General features: G+C 29.9%; 1 protein-coding gene across 2 annotated transcripts; it reads right to left on the bottom strand.

Moving 5' to 3' along the window:
* Nucleotides 1-13,728: 13,728 nt before the first annotated feature.
* Nucleotides 13,729-19,842, bottom strand: LOC120077953. Of its 2 annotated transcripts, none has more exons than XM_039032192.1 (7): nt 18,709-19,842; nt 18,410-18,613; nt 17,680-17,747; nt 16,034-17,594; nt 15,674-15,921; nt 15,079-15,268; nt 13,729-14,950 (listed from the first exon to the last, which is right to left on the bottom strand). In XM_039032192.1, the coding sequence occupies exons 2-7, from the start codon at nt 18,558-18,560 to the stop codon at nt 14,340-14,342; spliced, it is 2,829 nt and encodes a 942-aa protein (XP_038888120.1). In that variant the 5' UTR covers nt 18,561-18,613; nt 18,709-19,842; the 3' UTR covers nt 13,729-14,339. The 2 variants fall into 2 exon arrangements, with proteins under 2 accessions (XP_038888120.1, XP_038888053.1); XM_039032125.1 differs by having other exon boundaries at nt 13,729-14,953; nt 18,709-19,841.
* Nucleotides 19,843-25,371: the final 5,529 nt, after the last annotated feature.

Here is a 25,371-nt window from a genome sequence, read left to right as displayed (position 1 = left end):
AACAAATGTCTTGATGAAATAATGAATATCTGAACTTCCAACTTTGAAATAAAGAAAATAAATTATGTCACGTTACATCTGATATATAGAATTTTTTGGTCAATTAATAATATCTTCAAATTATTTTGTGTGAAAGGTAATTTATGACCAACATGATCTCACGTTTGTTGTTTTCTTGGCGAATTCTTTCACTTTTTTAAGATTAACAGATTTTTTTATACAAAATGGCATGGTAATGAATTATGAATATTTATGAACTTCAAATTTGAAAAGAGAAAATAATATTATTCAGTTACATTGTGTATCATATGGAAATTTTTTAGATAAAATGTTCAAAATAATATCAAATTACTTTTTATTCGTGAAGTAATTTATGGGGTCACATGGATCTCACGTTGTGATTGGTTAGTTTTCTTGACAAATCTTTTTCATCTTTAAATTAAAATCACGACGTGGTTGTTTATTTAAGTTTTAAAACAAATGCATGGTTAGATATTGAATATTTTGAACTTTTTCCAAATTTTTTTATAAAAAATAATACTGTTGAGTTTACATTATGTATATATGGAATGTGGCATCGTCAAATATCAAATGAATTTGCGGTGATGTAATTATGGCCCCCCCAAAAAAAAAAAAAAAACCCTATCGGCTCCCCGGAGCCTCGACGCCGGCATGCGACCCGCTGCCAGCCGATTACCGGTGGCCCCCACCTCGCCCCTTGTTGGCCATATGGTTTTCTAAGATCTTGAGAATCAGCCTTAAGACGAGTAATTATCTACTTAACCCCCTTGGCTCGGAAGAGGAAGCAAATTCCGGTTCTGTGAGCTTTGACACCGCGGCGAGTTTTCTCAACATTCCCTCTTCATATGAGACTTTAATCCCTTCCAATAGTAGGTGGTTGTTGACGTTGGGCATGTCTTTTCATTTTTTTTCTATCCCCTCCCCCCCCCTCCCTCCTTTTCTTTTCTCTCTCGCCTCCCGCTCCTTCTCTCTTTTTTCGTGTAGACACCACATGGCCAGAAAGCTCCCCGCCGGGTTTTTTCTACTCTTCATCTCTTCTATAACTAATCCAAAGGAATGCCTCCAAGACGGGGAGGAGGACGTTCCCTTTTTTTTTTCGGGGGGGGCCAAGCGCGGTCGACTCGAGAGGGGATTAACGTCGGGGTCGGATGTGGCACCTAGGTGGGGGTGGGCGATGGGGTGGGTGGGGGGTGGAGTTTTACGTATTGAACAAAATTGTCTTAATTATTTGCCTTCCTTTTCACTGGAAATTTTAAAATCAAGACACGGTTGGGTTGTTTGTTGTTAGTATATAAAGAGATTAATCATCCTACAACAAATCGGTGCGACCTCCGGGTTCATGATAATATGAATTTGAACTCTCTCATTATTTATTTGAACATCATATTGAAAGAGTAATAAGTAACTATATGTTTAGGTAATCTATCTGCTTCCGCTATCTATATGGGAAAGCTTTATTGGTGGCTCATGCATTCAATTAATCTAATATTTGGCTTTTTTGTCCTGAAATAGTAATTTTGTTGTCAGGCATGGCAACATTGCTCTCCCGACACACATGTATTTGGTTAGGTTTTCTTGGGTAGCTAAGCACTCTTTCATAATCTCTTTTACAACTTTTTCTTATACATATTTTCTTAACAAATTTAAGACGGTCAGGACGTGTGTTTGAGATTTTTTATCTAGCATTACGTATGAGTGTCACAAGTGATAAGGTTATCCCCTCTCGGGTATTGAAATCTTATGAATTATATGGAACTTTCCAATCTCTTTGAAAAAAGAATTAATATATTTCAGTTACATTTATTATGCTACTAATTTACAATGTTTTTAGGTCGCCGAATTGTTTCTAATAATATATCTAATATCTTATAAGGATTCATTTTTGTTTCTGTGAGATATCACTTGTAAGTGAATCTCACATACATGCTTAGTTATACTATTGGCAGAACAATGATCTCATGAGTTATGCTTCTGCGTATAGGTTTATGCTCTAACTTTTTATCTTTTTTAGTATATTTAATATAGGTATAGTACAGTGTGAAATTTTGATTTGTATCTTTTATAAATTTACAAATACACAAATCGGTGCTATTTTATTAGGTATGAAATATACAATGTGTATGTACAAGATAATTTAAAAAATATTTTCCGACATTTTGAAAAATAGATTAATACAAACTACGGAGACAATAACTATATGTACCGAGTTGCATTGGTATGTGGTAATTATAGAATGTTTTTGGTCTTAGGTGGTCACAATCAATTATCAACAATTAATTATTTTGTTCCGTTGACCAGTAATTTATGACTCCATATGATACTTTATGTTTGTTGGTAGATTTTCTTTTAACAACTTCCTCCTTTTCACTCATCTCTTATAAACCTAACGTTAGACGTTGCATTATAGTGTTTCTTTTAGTACTAAACTACTAGTGCAGATGGTATGAAATGATGAATATTTAAACCTATATTTCGTGACATTGTGACAAAGAAGAAGTACAATTAAATAAAGAACTATGTCAGATTGATTATTGTTTGTTATATCTAATATGAATGTTTTTGGTCAATGGTCAATAATGATCAAATTAATTTTTATACTAATATTGAGTGAAAACAATATATTTAGGGCATACTTATATTCATCGGCAACATGATCTTCAATGTTTGTTTGGTTAGTTTTATCTTTGACAATCTTTCATTTTTTTTAAAATTAAAATAAACGGTGGTTTGTTTTTTAATTACAACGGAACTGCGCCAGTATCATCTCCCACTTGCCTTAGGGACAAGGTTATCGCATGTTAGGATCATGTTGAGATAGATTCCCTATAATTCGATATATTTTGAACCTCAACTATGTTCTGGATATATATGTAAAAGAAATATCAAACATTGTTACAATTAGTGGATCAGTTATTATGTTAAAATAGTGTTATAAATTATATATAGAATGTTTTGCGTTCATATGTTCAAATAATATTCAAATTTACTTTTTTGTCGTGATGTATTGTATTGCCAACATAGATCTCGACGATTGTTGGTAGTTTCTTGACCAAATCTTTATATCTTTTTTAAATTAAATGAGGTGGTGGTTTTTTAATACAACAAATGCATGGTATTAAAAAATCGATGAATATTGTTTGAACTTCCAACTTTGGAAAAAGAAATAATATATGTCGCAGTTACATTGTTGTGTATTATGGTGAATGTTTTGTCCAATGTTAATAATGATTAAATTAATCTTGTTGTGAAGTAATTTATTGGTAACATTGATTCTTCAGTGTCTTTGTTGGTAGTTTCTTGACAAATCTTTTCATGCTTTTTTAACATTAAATTAGACGGTGGTTGTTTTTTTTAGACAACAATGCTTCGTTTGAAATATGAATATTTGAACTTCCAACTTTTGAATAAAGAAAATAATAACTATGTCAGTATTACTTGCTGTATATAATTGAATATTTTGGTCCTCAAATGTACAATAATATCAAATTATTTGTTGTCTAAAGTTAATTTATGTCAAACATGATCTTACGAGTTGTTTGGTAGGTTTTTCTTGACAAATCTTTTCATCTTTTAAATTTAAATAGATGTGGGTTTGTTTTTTTTTAGGTTACAATAAATTGCGATGGTATGAATATGAAATTTTTGAAACCTTTCATACATCAATCATTTGTAAAGGTGCAATGATACCAATAAAAACTCAATTTAGTCAACTACTTACCTATGTGTTGTTTGTGATACTCTTATTATATTTAAAAAGATAAAAAGATTTGTCAAGAAAACTACCAACAAACGCGAGATCATGTTGCCATAAATTACTTCACGAGAAAAATTAATTTGATATTATTGACATTGACCAAAACATTATACAACAATGTAACTGACATATATTATTTCTTTTTTCAAAGTTGGAAGTTCAAATATTCATATTTCATAACATGCATTTGTTGTACTAAAAAATCAACCACGTCTATTTAATTTAAAAAGATGAGAGATTTGTTAAGAAAACTACCAAAATTTTTGAGATCATGTTGTCAAAAATTACTTCAGGACAAAAAGTAATTTGATATTATTAACATTGACCAAAACATTCCATATATACAGCAATGTAACTGACATATGTTATTTCTTTTTTCAAAATTGGAAGTTCAAATATTCATATTTCATACCGTGCATTTGTTGTACTACAAAAACAACCACGTCTATTTAATTCAGAAAGATGACAAGATTTGTCAAGAAAACTACTAACAAATGTGAGATCATGTTGCCATAAATTACATCACGACAAAAATTCATTTGATATTATTGACATTGACCAAAACATTCCATATATACAATAATGTAACTCACATATATTTTTTTTTTTTCAAATTTGGAAGTTCAATTATTCATATTTCATACCATGCATTTGTTTTACTAAAAAAACAATCACGTCTATTTAATTTAAAAAGATGAAAAGATTTGTCAAGAAAACTACCAACAAACGCGAGAGCATGTTGCCATAAATTACTTCACGATAAAAATTTATTTGATATTATTGACATTGTCCAAAACGTTCCATATATACAACAATGTAACTGATATATATTATTTCTCTTTTCAATGTTTGAAGTTCAAATATTCATATTCCATACCATGCATTTATTGTACTAAAAAAACAACCACATCTATTTAATTTAAAAAGATGAAAAGATTTGTCAAGAAAACTACCAACACACGTGAGATCTTGTTGACATAAATTACTTTACGACAAAAATTAATTTGATATTATTGACATTGACCAAAACATTCAATATATACAACAATGCAACTGACATATATTATTTGTTTTTTCAAAGTTGGAAGTTCAAATATTCATATTTCATACCATGAATTTGTTGTACTAAAAAAATAACCACATCTACTTAATATAAAAAGATGAAAAGATTTGTCAATAAAACTACCAACAAACGTGAGATCATGTTACCATAAATTACTTCAGGACAAAATTTAATTTGATATTATTGACATTGACCAAAACATTCTATATATACAACAATGTAACTGACATATATTATTTCTTTTTTCAAAGTTGGAAGTTCAAATATTCATACTTCATTTCATGCATTTGTTATACTAAAAAAACAATCACGTCTATTTAATTTAAAAAGATGAAAAGATTTGTCAAGAACACTACCAACAAACATGAGATCATGTTGCCATAAATTACTTCACGACGAACATTAATTAGATATTATTGACATTGACCAAAACATTTAATATATACAATAATAATAACTGACATATATTCTGTATTTTTTCAAAGTTGGAAGTTCAAATATTCATATTTCATACCATGCATTTGTTGTACTAAAAAAACAACCACGTCTATTTAGTTTAAAATGTTGAGAGATTTGTCAAGAAAACTACAAACATTCGTGAGATCGTGTTGCCATAAATTACTTCACGACAAGAATTAATTTGATATTATTTACATTGACCAAAATATTCCATATATACAACAATGTAATTGACATATATTATTTCTTTTTTGAAAGTTGGAAGTTCAAATATTCATATTTCATACCATAAATTTGTTGTACTAAAAAAATACTACGTCTATTTAATTTAAAAAGATGAAAAGATTTGTCAAGAAAACTACCAACAAACGTAAGATCATGTTGCCATAAATTATTTCACGAAAAAAAGTAATTTGATATTATTGACATTGACCAAAACATTCCATACATAAAACAATATAACTTACATATATTATTTCTGTTTTGAAAGTTGGAAGTTTAAATTTTTATATTTTATACAATGCATTTGTTGTACTAAAAAAATAATCATGTCTATTTAATTTAAAAATATGAAAAGATTTTTCAAGAAAACTACCAACAAACATGAGATCATGTTGCCATAAATAACTTCATGACAAAAATTAATTGATATTATTGAAATTGATCGAAACTTTCCGTATGTACAACAATGTAACTGACATATATTAGTTATTTTTTCAAAGGTGGAAATTAAATTATTCATATTTCATACCATGCATTTGTTGTACTAAAAAAACATCCACGTCTATTTAATTTAAAAAGACGAGAGATTTGTCAAGAAAATTATCAACATTCGTGAGATCATGTTGCCATAAATTACTTCACGAAAAAAAGTAATTTGATAATATTGACATTGACCAAAACATTCCATACATACAGCAATGTAACTGACATATATTATTTCTTTTTTCAAAGTTGGAAGTTCAAATATCCATATTTCATACCATGCATTTGTTGTACGAAATAAACCACATCTACTTAATTGAAAAAGATGAAAAGATTTGTCAAGAAAACTACCAACAAACATGAGATCATGTTGACATAAATTACTTCACGACAAAAATTAATTTGATATTATTGACATTGACCAAAAAATTCCATATATACAACAATGTAACTGACATATATTATTTATTTTTTCAAAGTTGAAATTTCAAATATTCATATTTCATACCATGCATTTGTTATACTAAAAAAGCAACCACGTCTATTTCATTTAAAAAGATGAAAGGATTTGTCAAGAAAACTACCAACAAACGTGAGATCATGTTGCCATAAATTACTTCACGACAAAAATTAATTTGATATTATTGATATTGACCAAAACATTCCATATATATAACAATGCAACTGACATATATTATTTATTTTTTCTAATTTGGAAGTTCAAATATTCATAATTCATAACATGTATTTGTTGTACTAAAAAAACCATCATGTCTATTTAATTCAAAAAGATGAAAAGATTTGTCAAGAAAACTACCAAACGCGAGATCATGTTGCCATAAAGTACTTCACGACAAAAATTAATTTGATATTATTGACATTGACCGAAACATTCCATATATACAACAATGCAACTGACATATATTATTTGTTTTTTCAAAGTTGGAAGTTAAAATATTCATATTTCATACCATGCATTTGTTATACTAAAAACACAACCACGTCTATTTAATTCAAAAAGATGAAAATATTTGTCAAGAAAACTACCAACAAACGTGAGATCATGTTGTCATAAATTACTTCATGACAAAAATTCATTTGATATTATTGATATTGACCTAAACTTTCCATATATACAACAATGTAATTGATATATATTAGTTATTTTTTAAAAGTTGGAAGTTCAAATATTCATATTTCATACCGTGCATTTGTTGTACTAAAAAAATAGCCACGTCTATTTAAATTAAAAAGATGAGAGATTTTTCAAGAAAACCACCAACATTAGTGAGATCATGTTGGCATAAATTAATTCACGATAAAAAGTAATTTGATATTATTGACATTGACCAAAACATTCCATATATACAGCAATGTAACTGACATATATTAGTTATGTTTTCAAAGTTGAAAACTATCAATATTCGTGAGATCATGTTCCCATAAATTACTTCACGACAAAAAGTAATTTGATATTATTAACATTGACCAAAACATTCCATATGTACAACAATATAACTGACATATATTATTTATTTTTTCAAAGTTGGAAGTTCAAATATTCATATTTCATACTACGCATTTGTTGTACATAAAAAAACAACCACGTCTATTTAATTTAAAAAGATGAGAGATTTGTAAAGAAAACTACCAACATTCGTGAGATCATGTTGCCATAAATTACTTCACGACAAAAAGTAATTTGATATTATTGACATTGACCAAAACATTCCATATATACAACAATGTAACTGACATATATTATTTATTTTTTCAATGTTGGAAGTTCAAATATTCATATTTCATACCATGCATTTGTTGTACTAAAAAAATAACCACGTCTATTTAATTTTAAAAGATGAAAAGATTTGTCAAGAAAACTACCAACAAACGTGAGATCATGTTGCCATAAATTGCTTCACGATAAAAATGAATTTGATATTATTGACATTGACTAAAACATTCCATATATACGGCAATGTAACTGACATATATTATTTATTTTTTCAAATTTGAAAGTTCAAATGTTCATATTTCATACCATGCATTTGTTGTACTAAAAAACCAACACGTCTATTTAGTTCAAAAAGATGAAAAGATTTGTCAAGAAAACTACTAACAAACGCAAGATAATGTTGCCATAAATTACTTCACGACAAAAATTAATTTGATATTATTGACATTGACCAAAACATTGCATATATACAACAATGTAACTGACATATATTATTTATTTTTTAAAGTTGGAAGTTCAAATATTCATATTTCATACCATGCATTTGTTGTACTAAAAGAACAACAAAGCCTATTTAATTTAAAAAGATGAAAAGATTTTTCAAGAAAAATACCAATAAACGTGAGATCATGTTGCCATAAATTACTTCACGACAAAAATTAGTTTGATATTATTGACATTAACTAAAACATTCCATATATATAGTAATGTAACTGATATATATTATTTATTTTTTCAATGTTGGAATTTCAAATATTCATATTTGATACCATGCATTTGTTATACTAAAAAAAAAACAACCACGTCTATTTAATTTAGAATGATGAGAGATTTGTCAAGAAAACTACCAACAAATATGAGATCATGTGACCATAAATTACTTCACGAAAAAAAGTAATTTGATATTATTGACATTGACCAAAACAATCCATATATACATCAATGTAAGTCACATATATTATTTCTTTTTTCAAAGTTGGAAGTTCAAATATTCATATTTCATACCATGTATTTGTTATACTAAAAAAACAACGACGTTTATTTAATTTATAAAGATAAAAAGATTTGTCAAGAAAACTACCAACGAACATGAGATCAGGTTGCCATAAATTACTTCACGACAAAAATTAATTTGATATTATTGACATTGACCAAAACATTCCATATCTACAACAATGTAACTGACATATTTTATTTCTTATTTCCAAGTTGGAAGTTCAAATATTCATATTTCATACTATGCATTTGTTGTACTAAAAAAACAACCACGTCTATTTAATTTATAAAGATGAGAGATTTGTCAAGAAAACTACTAACATTNTTGTCAAGAAAACTACTAACATTCGTGAGATCATGTTGCCATAAATTACTTCACGACAAAAAGTAATTTGATATTATTGACATTGACCAAAACATTCCATATATACAGCAATGTAACTGACATATATTATTTATTTTTTCAAATTTGGAAGTTCAAATGTTCATATTTCATACCATGCATTTGTTGTACTAAAAAAACAACCACGTCTATTTAATTCAAAAAGATGAAAAGATTTGTCAAGAAAACTACCAACAAACGTGAGATCATGTTGCCATAAATTACTTCACGATAGAAATTAATTTCATATTATTGACATTGACCAAAAAGTTCCATATATACAACAATGCAACTGACATATATTATTTATTTTTTCAAATTTGGAAGTTCAAATATTCATATTTCATAACATATATTTGTTGTACTAAAAAAACAACCACGTCTATTTAATTCAAAAAGATGAAAAGATTTGTCAAGAAAATTACCAACAAACGTGAGATCATGTTGCCATAAATTACTTCACGACAAAAAGTAATTTGATATTATTGACATTGACCAAAACATTCTATATGTACAACAATGTAACTGACATATATTATTTATTTATTCAAAGTTGGAAGTTCAAATATTAATATTTCATACTATGCATTTGTTGTACTAAAAAAACAACCACGTCTATTTAATTTCTAAAGATGAGAGAATTGTCAAGAAAACCACCAACATTCGTGAGATCATGTTGCCATAAATTACTTCAAGACAAAAAGTAATTTGATATTATTGACATTGACCTAAACTTTCCATATATACAACAATGTAACTGACATATATTAGTTATTTTTTCAAAGTTGGAAGTTCAAATATTTATATTTCATACCATGTATTTGTTGTACTAAAAAAAACGACCACGTCTATTTAGTTTAAAAAGATGAGAGATTTGTCGAAAAACCTACCAACATTCGTGAGATCATGTTGCCATAAATTACTTCACGACAAAAAGTATTTTGATATTATTGACATTGACCAAAACATTCCATATGTACAACAATGTAACTGACATATATTATTTATTTTTTCAAAGTTGGAAGTTCAAATATTAATATTTCATACTATGCATTTGTTGTACTAAAAAAACAACCACCTCTATTTGATTTCAAAAGATGAGAGAATTGTCAAGAAAACTACTAACATTCGTGAGATCATGTTGCCATAAATTACTTCACGACAAAAAGTAATTTGATATTATTGACATTGACCAAAACATTCCATATATACAACAATGTAACTGTCATATATTATATATTTTTTCAAAGTTGGAAGTTCAAATATTCATATTTCATACCAAGCATTTGTTGTACTAAAAAAACAACCAGTCTATTTCATTTAAAAAGATGAAAAGATTTGTCAAGGAAACTACCAACAAACGTGAGATCATGTTGCCATAAATTACTTCACGATAGAAATTAATTTGATATTATTGACATTGACCAAAACATTTCATATATACAACAATGTAACTGACATATATTATTTATTTTATCAAAGTTGGAAGTTCAAATATTCTTATTTCATACCATGCATTTGTTGTACTAAAAAAACAACCACGTCTATTTAATTTAAAAAGGTGAAAAGATTTGTCAAGAAAACTACCAACAAACGTGAGATCATGTTGCCATAAATTACTTCACGACAAAAATTCATTTGATATTATTGACATTGACCAAAACATTCCATATATACAGCAATGTAACTGACATATATTATTTATTTTTTCAAAGTTGGAAGTTCAAATATTCATATTTCATACCATGCATTTTTTGTACTAAAAAAACAACCACGTCTATTTATTTTAAAAAGGTGATAGATTTGTCAAGAAAACTACCAACATTCGTGAGATCATGTTGGCATAAATTACTTCACGACAAAAAGTAATTTGATATTTTTGACATTGACCAAAACATTCCATATATACAGCAATGTAACTGACATATATTATTTATTTTTTCAAATTTGGAAGTTTAAAGAGTCATATTTCATACCATGCATTTGTTGTACTATAAAACAACCACGTCTATTTAATTAAAAAAATGAAAAAATTTGTCAAGAAAACTACCAATAAACGTGAGATCATGTTGCCATAAATTACTTCATGACAAAAATTAATTTGATATTATCGACATTGACCAAAACATTCCATATATACAACAATGTGACTAACATATATTATTTATTTTTTCAAAATTGGAAGTTCAAATATTCATATTTCATACCATGCATTTGTTGTACTATAAAACAACCACGTCTATTTAATTTAAAAAGATGAAAATATTTGTCAAGAAAACTAACAACAAACGTGAGATCATGTTGCCATAAATTACTTCACGAAAAAAATTAATTTGATAGTATTGACATTGACCAAACCATTCCATATATACAACAATGTAATTTACATGTATTATTTCTTTTCGAAAGTTGGAAGTTCAAATATTCATATTTCATACTATGAATTTGTTGTACTAAAAAAACAATCACGTCTATTTAATTTAAAAAGATGAAAATATTTTTCAAGAAAACTACCAACAAACGTGATATCATGTTGCCATAAATTACTTCACGACAAAAATTAATTTGATATTATTGACATTGACCAAAACATTCCATATATACAACAATGTAACTAACATATATTATTTCTTTTTTCAAAGTTGGAAGTTGAAATATTCTTATTTCATACCATGCATTTGTTGTACTAAAAAAACAACCACGTCTATTTAATTTAAAAAGATGAAAAGATTCATAAGAAAACTACCAACCAATGTGAGATCACGTTGCCATAAATTACTTCAAGACAAAAAGTAATTTGATATTATTGACATTGACCAAAACTTCCCATATATACAACAATGTAACTTACATATATTAGTTATTTTTTCGAAGTTGGAAGTTCACAAATATTTATATTTCATACCATGTATTTGTTGTACTAAAAAAACAACCACGTCTATTTAATTTAGAAAGATGAAAAAATTTCTCCAGAAATCTACCAACAAACTTGAGATCATGTTGCCATAAATTACTTCACGACAAAAATAAATTTGATATAATTGACATTGACCAAAACATTCCATATATACAACAATGTAGTTGACATATATTATTTCTTTTTTCAAAGTTGAAAGTTCAAATATGCATATTTCATACCATGCATTTGTTGTACTAAAAAAACAATATCGTCTATTTAATTTAAAAAGATGAAAAGATTTGTCAAGAAAACTACCAACAAACGCGGTATCATTTTTCCATAAATTACGACAAAAATTAATTTGATATTATTGACATTGACCAAAATATTCCATATATACAATAATGTAATTGACATATATTATTTCTTTTTTCAAAGTTGAAAGTTCAAATATTCATATTACATACCATGCATTTGTTGTATTAAAAAAACAACCACGTCTATTTAATTTAAAAAGATGAAAAGATTTGTCAATAAAACTACTAACAAACGTGAGATCATGTTGCCATAAGTTACTTGGCTACAAAAATTAATTTGATATTATCGACATTGACCAAAACGTTCCATATATACAACAATGTAACTGACATATATTATTTCTTTTTTCAAAGTTGGATGTTCAAATATTCATATTTCATACCATGCATTTATTGTATTAAAAAAACAATCGCATCTATTTAATTTAAAAAGATGAAAAGATTTGTCAAGAAAACTACCAATAATGTATGATAACTGTAATATCCGTATAGTTTTGAACATGGATAACGACTAAATATTTGCATAAAAAAAAGTGAAAAGAACATAGGCATAATTTATCTCTTTAGTCTTCAAATTTAAAATCACATTAAATAATAATAAAAAAAAAGTTACCCAATAACTTTTAATATTTTTATGTTCACCTAATTAAAAATTATAAATTTTGGTTGGTTTAACTAATTTTTCTGGGTTTGATTTCATTTTTGGCAGACAGAGTAACAAACAATAACATGGAAAAGGAAAACAAATCAGACAGTGGATGGATTTGTAAGCTAACTTCCAGATTTGGAAGAGTAAAGAAAATGGTAAGCCATTCACAAATCTAAATATAAAGTATGATTTTGGTCAAAATAATCATCAAACTGACATATCACTTAAAGAAAGAACAGCAAAATTAGAACTTACCAAAAGCAAAAGTAAAACTAATCCAATCAACCACCAAAACCAATTAAAACCGACTTCTTAAACATATTTGGGAGTGACTTTGAAATTGTCAAAATCATTTTTGTTATGTTCAAAGTCAATCCGAACCATATCTTTAATCACTTAAAATTATTTTTAATGTTAAATTTTACATTTTTAACTACAATTTTACATCATCAAAATTGATTTTAAATAATTAATAATTATATTTTAGAGTGATTTTTAAAAAGGACAAAAAATACTTCTTTAGTTCCTGTGTTTTGGAACATGCTTTTAAACCAACATATTATTATTAAACCGACCCGATCTACGTGTTCTAAACCATAAAAGCAACCAAACTACAGATTAGTGAAAAAGAAAAACAAAATGACCTTGCATAGTATGATCAGTTCTGGATCTGAAATTTGGATTGAGTTAAAAAATTAAAATTAAAATTAAACAAAAACAAAAAACAAAAAACAACAACAACTAGAAAGAAGGGGAAAGTGAAGCTAAACATTACATTTCTTCTTCAGAGCATGAGGAGGTCAATAGGGAACACCCTTTATTACATACTTAAAAGAGAGGGAAAAAAACAATTCTCACAACCAAAATTCACAGTTTGTCATAATCTTTGCAAATACAGCAGCAAAGCGCAGGTAAACGACACTAACAAGTGACCCGAAAAGAGAAGGGGGAAAAAAATCAATGAATCAAACCACACGATATCGATTTCCTCGACCAATACAACACACCGAACTCTACAAGATCTACAAAGGAGGGTGCCACCTCCAATATCACAACTGTGCAAACCTTGCACCCGACCCAAAGTCGATATTAGTCAGCTGTAAAAAAAGGACGTGACTCTGTGTTTTTGTGACGACCGAAGTCTTAAACCTTCTCTGTTGAAGGCATTAATTTGACAACTAGAACGAGCAGGGAAGGCCAGAAAAGCCATGGCTATGGAAGTAGTAAGATTGTGGTTGATATCTACACAGATCTCAGGAGACCAAGTTAGCAACAGCTCAGTCATATTACCATAGTTCATCAAAAAGGGGTCCTCCCAAGTTTTGATTATTTTACCATATGCAGGCTAACTGCAATTCTTTACAAGTCGTCACTCGCATTTTCATTCTCCATGTGAAAGCCATCATCGGATTCTGAACTATCGCATACACAGCTTAATATCGTATCATCCACCAAATCATCGAATATGGCATCACATGTCTCAGTACCAATAGTTTCAGCATCAGAATGAAGGTTTATCCATGTTCGGGTTCTGTTCATGTCCTTCGTGACAAGATGGTCCAGCGTAAGAGGCTGTGGCATTGGAAGAAGATGCCAATATACTCCTTCACAAACCTCAACAAGATATTCCGACCGTAAACAAGGTTTTACAAACGAGAACCATGGGGGAAAGTTTTGACAGACATCAGCAAGTACTTCATTAATACAGTCAAAGAGGAGCTTCTGATCAGAGCACAGCTGGTTCGGGAAAAGCTCTACCTCGTCGATTAGTAGGAAGTCAAGAAGCTGTTCTGAAGAAAGCCACCTTACACAGATCTGGTTCAAGGTAAGGCCTGATGCTGATAACACTGTCTTCACATAGTCAAAAATCACTTCCTTATCGTCCTTCAACGATTTCGGAATGTTAGCTTTATCGGTTTCTGCAGGTTCACGATCGTCAAATTCAATATGCACTGGTTGTACTGGTAACCCTGCTGATAGAATAAACTGATATTAGCCAGGGGAATTTCTATTATCAATACCTTTACTTGCTACTGAAATAGATAAAAACGAAACACAAAATACACGGATAAACTCCGTGGCTGTTCTTAATGCCTACCAGGCAGAGAAATGGCATGCACCGGGCTCATGTTATCATCTACAAATAGTGGCTCAAGAACTGAAACCGGGCTTGGCCGCTCTGGAACATCAGAAACGCCCTCTAAATCTCCAACACCCTTTTCAAGAGTAAACAAGCTAGAAGGGGATCCCGAGGGAGATGGAGGCAATTGGTTTTCTTCAGACAAATCCTAGACAGACGAAACAATTTAAGGCAAACGCTTCAATAAACACAGAATGCAGATTCAGTACTGCAAAACTACATTCCACAAGGTATTGAGCCTAGAACACTTGTGAGCATCAAATTTTGAAAAAACATGTCATTTTTCCAATTCTACAAGACATTGAGCAGTACAACTACTTCCAGAACATTTGAACATCAAATTTTGGAAAAACTTGCCATTTAATATTTTCAATAGATGGGGAATTAATTTATTGTCCATTTGTAAATCAGAAGCAGGCTTATCATTACACCTTAGATATCTTGCAGAAGGATTTTCATCATTATCGTAAGCTAATCCACCTTTTAATAGATTATAGACTTATGGTAGGAGAGAGTGAGAGATATAAACACAAAAAGTTGGAAGATATATTACTTGAGGCAAGCTTATCGAAGGTTCATCAATGAGCACATCTGGCGTGTCATCATTACGTTCTTCTCGGATAAGGGGAGAGGCAATCGGGTCAGATGGAACATCAGAAACACTTCTATCATTGCATGCATCAGGCATTTCACCATTCTGATCTCTGGAAAGAGAAGATTCACTTGAGTCAGAGGGAGCCTCCAAAAAACTTCTCTCCTCATGAACTGCAATTTCATTTACTTTTAGACTCTCGATATCACCTGCAAGTATATTATTGAACGTGAATGATTAATAAATAAAACTAAATGATTAGCCAAACCGATTAACATTTAGGCCAATCCCACATGAATTGGACTATTCAGAGATACATACCTTCAGAAATCATCCCATTAGTACTAGAACTCACGGCTTCTTCTCTTATACTTTGATCGACTAAATCACTGTTAATATTGTGGTTATCGTCAATTGGAGGCTGCACAGCATTTGGGGTATCATCAGAAATGCACAATGGAGATTTTCCTGGACTGATTGGGGTCTCGTTACTTTCGCCCTTGAAGGATGGCATAATTTCATTAGCACTTACAAGTCTGCTACTAGAAGAAATTCTCTTCTCTGAAGTTACTGGGCTGAGCTTGCAGTCCCTTCTAGGACTGTTAATGGGAGAAAAGTTATACTCAGGAAGAGAGAGAATCCGTCCTAGGGTCTTAGGGACGTGTCCCCTTAAAAAATCTACACTCTCATCCCCACTGCTAAGCATCTCAGAGAGATGTTTCTTTGCCTCAACATAAATATTAGACGGGCTTCTTCTATTGTTATAAATATTTCCCAAATCTTGATTTATTTCCAAGCTTTTGAGTTTTCCAACCTTCTCTCCTCTCGTGCCATCAGTGGAAGGTCTGGCAATTCTTTCAAGAAAAAAGTGGTCCTTACTAGTAGAATTTCTTGCACCATTTTCCTTAACGACACCCTTTTCACTCTCCCTCTTAGAGTGATGATCAGAAGGAAATCTATCTGAATCATTAGCAGAGAGTTCATGGTGATCTTTTCCCATGGCATATTTAAACCTCCTCTTGATTTCAGCAAGAAAAAAGTTAGAACTAACCCTCTCATTCAGCACTTTCTTTTTATCGTTAGCAGTAGAATTTTGGGCTGATGGATGAATGCTGTCAGCATCCGAACTCACCAAACCTTTTGGCCCTGGCTTCAGGATTACAATTTTACTTGACGCGTCAGAATTTTCATTCCCTCTTGATAAGCTCCTACCCCGATGCTTGACCTTTCTCCTGAAAAATAATCGTTGTTTATGATCAACAAGCTCCTCGGACTGCCTAACTTCACTGAATTCGTGTGACTTCGGTTCGTCAACTTTTTCAATCGACATATCATGCAAATTTCTAATGTACTTTAGCAACACAGAGTTTGGGTTTTGTGCGAGTTCTAGAAACAGCTCGTCGTCAGAATGGGAAATCTGAAGTGCTTCCATGATCTCTCTTGAGTGTTGAACTCTCTGAATTTCAGCAAAATCTTTCCCAATATTGAACTTCTGGCCTAAATATTCCTTAATCGCATCAACCACTTTTTGTTCTAGATCAGCAAGGTAACCATTTGATTGCATATCTGCTTTGTCATCCGGGTCAAATTTCATTTCACTCGTGCTCTTTCGATGGATCTGACTGTAGATCTCCTTTAGCATCACATGAACAGGAAGATTATCAACACTTTGTTCCTTCAAATACTCAGAAGCATTAAAGGAATCGGCATCAATGTCACGGCTTTTCTTTCGACTCTTCGTTTTTTTCAGGTCAGTCGTCTTTAAGTGGCCTGAGTGTTCGCACTCGATCCTGCTCGAGTCCTGCTCATTGAACATTTCCTCTTCTATGAGTTTCTTCACGCTTGGCTTTCCAATGTCCAATATCTTACGTTCTTCACTGTCCTGAAATATGCATAACATCAAATCAATTAGAACATAAACCATACACCCTCTCGGCTAAAAAATGATCTACATTGGGAAAACTTACCAAAGTAGAACTACAATCTTCATCCAAATTAGCCAAAATCTCAAACTTATTTCTAGAATTTTCAGTACCTGCAGAAGAAGAGATTAGAGAACACTCGGAACCAAGTGACACAGCGTTTCCAGAAAACACATGCACATTGTCTAAGCAAGAGAAGAATGCAAAAACCAACCATGAACTATAAGAGGTTGCCACGATCCCACCTTTGAATTTTTTTATTTAATCAATTACCCTGAACTTTTGCAATTAAGCTCCATCATTATAAACTCCGCCAGTTGAATTTGAAAATGCACAAATCACCTCAGGTAAGTTGTTACAATTATTAAACCCTAAACCCTAAATCACCCCTGAATTCTTAAGATTGTTGCAATTATACTCACGAACTTATAAAATTATTGTAATTGAACTCAACCACTAACAAAATTATAACAATAGAGTTTAATTGCAACGAATTAATAAGCCCAGGGGTCAGTTGTTCATGGGTGTATTATGCACTTTTTGCACATACAAAGATTCTAGACAGCGTGCAGGAAAAAGAGAAGGGGGGGAAAAAAAGAAGAAGGAGAAGAGGAAAACTAAAACTGCCTAAGAACAGAAACTCAAGATGTGATGATTCTCCAAAGAAATTTGATCATCAAGAACTTCCAGGTCAAAAGTTAAGGAAATTAAACTCAAATAGAGACCATAGATCTTTAGATCTACGAAAACTCTGTATAAAAAATAACATTCTTACCAGCAGTTTGCCTGCTCGGACGCTTCTTGTCGGCTAATAACTTCCTGGAGGCGCGGCCATGGCGGAAATCAAACAAACTAATCAAACCCCACATACAGCCTGACTGATCCTTCTCATAACGAACCGTAATTCTTTTGGACTTCTTCGCCATTTTCTTAAAAAATTAAGTCCAAAATTCTATTCTCTAATATGGTTGCATGAACTCTGATTACAAGAATGAAGAAGAAACAACTCTTAGAAATGATTACAAACAGAATTTCTGGCTTTCTTTTTCCCGGAAAAATCACGGACAGACTAACCTCGAGTGCGGACCCTTAGAAATCAAGTTTAGCGAAGAACAGACATGGAATCCAGATGATAAATCGGGAGAAACACAGCCGAATTCGATTGCAGCTTCTTGCAATGGCAAGGTATCAAATCCAAGCGTTATGACGTGCTCAGAAATTCATCAAAATCTTAGAATATCGAGAGATTCGAAGTTAACTTGAAAGAAAAGACAACTGAGGGACCATTATCTCCTCCAAAAAAAAAAAAAGAAAAGAAAAAATCATGATGGCAAATGGTTCATAATTGCTTTTCCTCAATTCCTTCTTATCAGAGGTTGATCAAAAACATCAAACCCCAAATTCTCAGAGTCAGTAGAATTTCACGACTTCAGTTTCAGTTCTCGATCACATCAAACCCGCCACAATTCACAAATCATTCTCTATCTCGAACTGATTCAAGAGGCCTTAACAAAATTCCCTGAATTGCGATTAGACACCCTAAATCGAACTGTAGTCGGTAGAAATAAAACTAAAATTCGCTCCAAATCCATCAAAGAAAGTCCAAAACATCACGCTCCACTTCAGAACAAACACCACCCCACCCCCTCTCTCCCCATGTCCAAAAATTTCAGCAATTCCACCGACCACACGAAGAACAAAAAACCACAATAAAGCTTTTAAAATGTAGGCATCTCTCTTGACAACGAATAAAAATGATGACCGGGTGCTTATCTAACACCGACCCTTTATCTTTTGGCGTAGAATTCGCATTTGGCCGCCATTAAAGACATGGAAAAAGGAAAAAGAAGAGGAAGAATTGACGATGGTGAGATGAAAAGAGAGAAAAGGAGAGAAAGGGAAAGAGAAAGAGAGGAAAAAAATGGTGATGGGTGTTGGGTGTTGGGTGAAAGTTGAAGAAATAGGTGACAGTTGTGGTTAGAGAACAAGGGCCCACCACCCACAGCGAGAGAGCTTTCTATGGAAGAAAAGTTAGGGCTGCCATTGCCCTCTGTTTTTCTTCTTTGAAATTGCCACGTTCAGATACAGAATCAAGCTCATCGCCATAGCCATTTCTCTCTTCTCTCTCTTTTGCTCTGGGAAGCCATTGCAGGGGAGCTCTGGAGAAATGGATAACTTGGGTTTCCTGAGCTGACAAATTACATTCTCGAGAAAATATATCAATTCATAACTGATTTTTTTTTATGGGAATTATATCATTTAAATGATGGTCGATAATTTTATCAATTTAAATCATAAATTTTTAATTATATTAATTTAGTCTTTAAATTTTTAATATCAATTTAAATACAAAATTTTCTATCAATATTTTAAATTTTTATAAATATATCAAAATAAAATATAATTAAAAGCTTAAATTAATATAATTATAAAAGTTTAAGATTTAAATTAATATAATTATAAAAATTCATTGTTTTAATTAATATAATTATTAATTTAATATTTAAATTAGTATAATTATGGATTGAATGTTTAAATGGATACCACTCTTAAAATTTAGGGATATAAATTGATATTTATTTTTTCTTTTTAAATTTATTTTTCTATTGAATATGAGATTATGACGTTCTTCTTCCTCCTTTTTCTTTTGTTTACGAAACTCCACGATTTTTTATTTTTATGAATCCCACGACTTTTTTTTTTCTTTATTTATTTAATGTAAATGGAATTTTAGCAAATCATATTATATTTAGTATTAACTGGGTTTTTTTAATTATTATTTTTATCATTATTGACCTGTTATTTTCTAAGTTTCCATTTGTCTTTTTAATTCCAATTATTCTCTATTTCCTTTTCATTCTTCGTTGGTGCGAGTTCAACAAAGTATTCTCTATTTTCTAATATTACTTTGAAAAAGAATATAATATTATTTAGAATTGATAGCTGTGGAATATGTTCTATCAATTTATATACATAGTCTATACTTCTAATATAGATGTTCTAACTAATTGAATTTGATATAAATTAGTGTAAAAAAAGGGCTAAAATATACAAAATACCTCTAAAATTTGTACTTTATGTCATAAACATCCTTAAACTTTCAAAACTTTAAAAAATACCTTTAAACCTCCTAAATGAGTAAAAAAAATATCATTACTGTTAATTTTAGATAGAATGAAAAATATATCTTATCACCATGTTTGGTAGAAGTTTTCAACCTTAAGAATTGGAATATCTTATTCTAAGACATTTTATATTTTCATCAATGTGGGTTTTTCATAACCACCCAAATAGATAGGTTTTCTCCATTTCCAATGATTTTTCTCTCTATTACTTTTTATCTTTTCATTTTATTTATTTTTATTCTTTCTTGATATTGTTTGATTTATTTAATTTTTATAAATATGTTTAAATTAAATTTATGATTGACATATATAATTAATTTTATTAATAATAATGCCGGTATAATAATTTATTGACTTGAATCTATTTTTATTAGTAAATATATATTGACATAATAAATTATTTATTAAAATTATAATCTCTTCGAAACATATTAATTAATAAATAAATATTAAAATAATTTTTTTCAATTAAACTTGTACACTTGTACTTCTAGTTTTAATTGAATAATTAGCTAATTAACTCTTCAGTTAACAAAATTATAGAAAAAAAAGGAAAATAAATATTTAAATTAATTACCAATATTTTTAATAAAAATTGATAATATAAATGTACAATATAAAAATTTTAATTGATAACAAATATATTAAATTGGAGGGTGAGTGTGTGAATTTATTTAAATTTCAATAGCTTAAAATTGATTTAATAACTTAATGTAGTAAAAAAATTAACAAACATAAATTAATTATTGAGATTAATTTTGATTAATTTTATACTTTATAATTGCATAAAAAAGTAACACATTCCCAGAAACTCTATTCTCATTCTCATATATAACCAAACACAGTCATCTTTGATTCCCAGATATCTTATTTTCAGACATCCTATTCTCGGGCATCTTTTATTTCCAAGTATCTATAAAACCTTAAACCAAACGACCCTTAGAGTTTTATAAATATGTTAAATTAGGTGTAACATAGATATTCCCTATTAGTATACATTGGTCATGTGTAACTTATCCATTACCTCGCGTGTTGTCCACGTGTGTCAAGATTACACATAATGTCCATGTAATCTACCTCCTATTTGCCAAATTGCCTATAAATAGCGGTATTTGGTGTATTTTGAAAGACACATATTGGTGATTAGTCCAAAAAGATTGGAGAAAGTGGAGAAATTCATTATTTGTTATTTTATTTACTTTTTGTTATTTATTTATTTTATATATTTATATATTATATTTATTTGTTTTATTATATATTATTATTATATTATATTTTCTTCATATATGTATTCTCGTTGTGCATTGTTGTGCTCCTCAAATTCATAACACGTCATCAGCATGAGCTCCTATCGTTTTTCTCGCTAAAGGTAGGTCCTAAAGATATATCGATTTTTTCCTCTTCGTTATAATTAATAAATTTAAAGTTATCTTGCATATTTAATATCTATTAAATTTCAAATATGAATACAATATTTTATGATAGTGTTGTCATGACAAATCTCACAAAATTAGAATTTGCCGCCCTTGATATTAACAAAAGTAATTATTTGTCACGGGAACTTGATGTCAAAATCCACGATGCTATGAATCTTGGAGAGACTATTAAAGAAAGAAATACGATATCCAGTCAGGACAAAGCAAAAGCTATTTTTTCCTTCATCATCATCTACATGGGAGATTGAAAATAAAGTATCTTACAATAAAATATTTCCATATCTTGTGGAAAAATATGAAAGAGATGTATGATTATTAAAAAAATAGTTATTCTTCCTAAAGCTCGTTATGAGTGGATGCACTTGAGACTACAAGATTTCAAATCAGTAGATGATTACAACTTAACATCATTTAATATCAATTCGAAAAGTGTTGTTATGGGGAGAGAAAATTACTGATGTTGATATGTTAGAGAATACATATCCTACATTTCATGTCTCGAACGAGCTTCTGCAACAACAATATTGAGATAAAAGTTTTAAATAATATTATGAACTAATTTAAGGTCTTCTCATGGTCGAACAAAATAAAGAGTTATTAATAAAAAATCATGAATATCAACCAATCGGAACGACACCATTCCCTGAAGTGAATGCTGTGAATTTTAATAATAATCGTGGTCGAGGTCGTGACTATGAGGAATAAATAATTATTATTTTCGTAGTGGTTGTTATAATCATTCAAATTTAAAAAGAACCACACAAAATGATAATCACAAAGGAAAAGCTCCACAATAAAAGAGTTCCAAAAGTGTTGAAAATAAATGCTTCTGATAAAGAATGACTGAGTAATGGTCACGTAGGTGTCGTACGTCAAAACACTTCGTTGATCTCTATCAAGCATCCCTAAAGGAAAAATAGAAAAAATATGGAAGCAAACTTTACATTCCAGGATAATGATATATTTGACCCATCGCATGTGACAAATTTGGATGTGGCGGATTTATTTGAATCTCTTGAAGAAAAAAATAGCAAAATTGATGGAAAATCAAATGTTTGCTTTGACTTTGAAAATATCTCTAGACTTAGTGTTGTTTTTTTTATTCATCTCCTTGTTTTTTTTTTTTTCCCTCTGAGTAGATGTTAACCTTTATATATTCCAAATGTTTTTTTTTTCTTATTGTAATTATTTTATTTTAATGAAGAAACTTGTATCATTTTCATATGTTGGGTGACTAAAAAATGAGTAAATAAGATTTATGTCTGGCATACAATGCAACTACACGTACAATGCTTACTAGTAGAAAATATTTTTTCAAACTGACAATGTTAGAAGCAAAGTCAATACAATATCAGGTTCTACAATTGACAATGCATTATTCTTTGGTCAATCAAAGAGAAATCTACTTAGGTTTAAAGACATACGTTGCAGTGGTTATCATATTGAAACTAATAGAAAGAATAATATGAAGTATCTTTATATCATATCTACTATCTCATATGAAAAACTTATACTAGAAAAGTTGCTTGCTTTATCTTCTGGATTGTATTATACTCATATACGAGTAATTGAAATATATGCAACAATAAACCTGAAGTTCATGAATCCAAACATATTTACATTTTGGCATGATAGATTAGGTCATCCAGAGTCTATAATTGGACATCCATTGAAGAGCTAGAAGATTCTTCAATCTAATGAATTATCATGTGATGCTTGCTGTCAAGACAAATTAATTATTAGACAATCACTAATCAAGGTGGGGACTGAATCATCTACATTTTTAGAATGAATTCATGGTGATATATGTGGACCTATTTGTTGGGTTGTATGTCCTAAAACTCAGAGTTTGTAAAATTAAAAATATCTTATTTACAATAAAGAAGTTGTTGAGATTTACTCAATAAAGTTGTTATTGAATATGTAAAATTGCACTTGTAAAACCTAAATTCAATCAACTAACGAACCCCTGCCTATAGTATGAATAATCCAACCTTATGTGGAGACGTAAAGGAGGATCAAGCTTGAGTGTATAGTCAAAACGGTCTACAAGTATCAGGATAAGGTTGTGAAGACACTAAAGATGCGACATACTTTGTATTAAATACAAACGAGGTGATCCCATAATCGTTCATATGGAGACATGCGAGTGAGGGCATCATATGCAAAAGATGTTTGCATAAGACCGGACCACGAATTAGTCACTTTTCTTTATAACAACTGTTTACTGTTAAAACATACTATTTCAATATGATGATCTAAGATAACTCAATCTTAATCATGAGCTAAATGAGAGCAACTAAGTCACATATATCAGCTGCAAATGTTCGATAAAAAATTGATATCCCAACACAGCAAGTTATCACTAATGAGTCTAGAACACATTGGAAACATGGTAGACTAGTGGGTTCCAAAGATAAAAATCATCAAAAAAGGAAAATAATTAATAGTCAAGAATACTTGGTTAGGATGTAAATACCCATGAAGAAATTCATGACATGACTAATGAGGAAGGTGGAATATGTAAAAATAATAATGAGATTTCAATAAACTATGTCATGATAGGAAAAAGGTGGAATCGAATTCATGTAATTATTTACGACATTTGTGTACAATGTTATTCTTGATATTATATCTAAAAATGAGGATTTTGAATCAAAATCTGATATAAAAAATATTGGCTTCAGTGGAAAGAAGCGATCGAGACAAAATTAAACTCACTTTCAAAATGTCAGATTTTTAGACCAGTAGTCTGAACACCAGACGGTGCCAAACATGTGGGATACAAATGGGTATTTGTGAGGGGAAAATGAAAATAATGAAGTCACAAGATATAAAACAAGTTTTTTCACAAAGACTTGGTATTGATTATGAAAAGACACATTCTCCGGTGGTGGATGCAATTTGTTTGCCTTTAATTCTCGATCATGTTTATAATGATGAATGATGATGAGAATGAAATATTGTGATGGTAAATGATGAGGATATTTAGTCTATCTCTTGATATGCAAAAGATGCTATTATTGGGTTGTATGTCCTAAAACTCTTAGTTTGTAAAATTAAACATATTTTATTTACAATAAAGATGTTATCACTATTTATTCAATTAAGCTGTTATTGAATATGTAAATTGCAATTGTATAACTTAAATTCAATAAACTTAATTTCAAGATAAA

The sequence above is a fragment of the Benincasa hispida genome, chromosome 1 (assembly GCF_009727055.1).
Source record: "Benincasa hispida cultivar B227 chromosome 1, ASM972705v1, whole genome shotgun sequence".
In the NCBI taxonomy this organism is placed as follows: domain Eukaryota; kingdom Viridiplantae; phylum Streptophyta; class Magnoliopsida; order Cucurbitales; family Cucurbitaceae; genus Benincasa; species Benincasa hispida.
This window is presented reverse-complemented; position numbering and strand designations above follow the sequence as displayed.

Coding starts and splice junctions, on each gene's coding strand:
- LOC120077953 (XM_039032125.1), bottom strand. CDS start 18,560: ATGGCGAAGAAGTCCAAAAGAATTACGGTTCGTTATGAGAAGGATCAG. Junction 17,748..18,409: donor TCCGAGCAGGCAAACTGCTG/GTAAGAATGTTA, acceptor CTTCTTCTGCAG/GTACTGAAAATTCTAGAAAT. Junction 15,922..16,033: donor TAATGGGATGATTTCTGAAG/GTATGTATCTCT, acceptor ATATACTTGCAG/GTGATATCGAGAGTCTAAAA.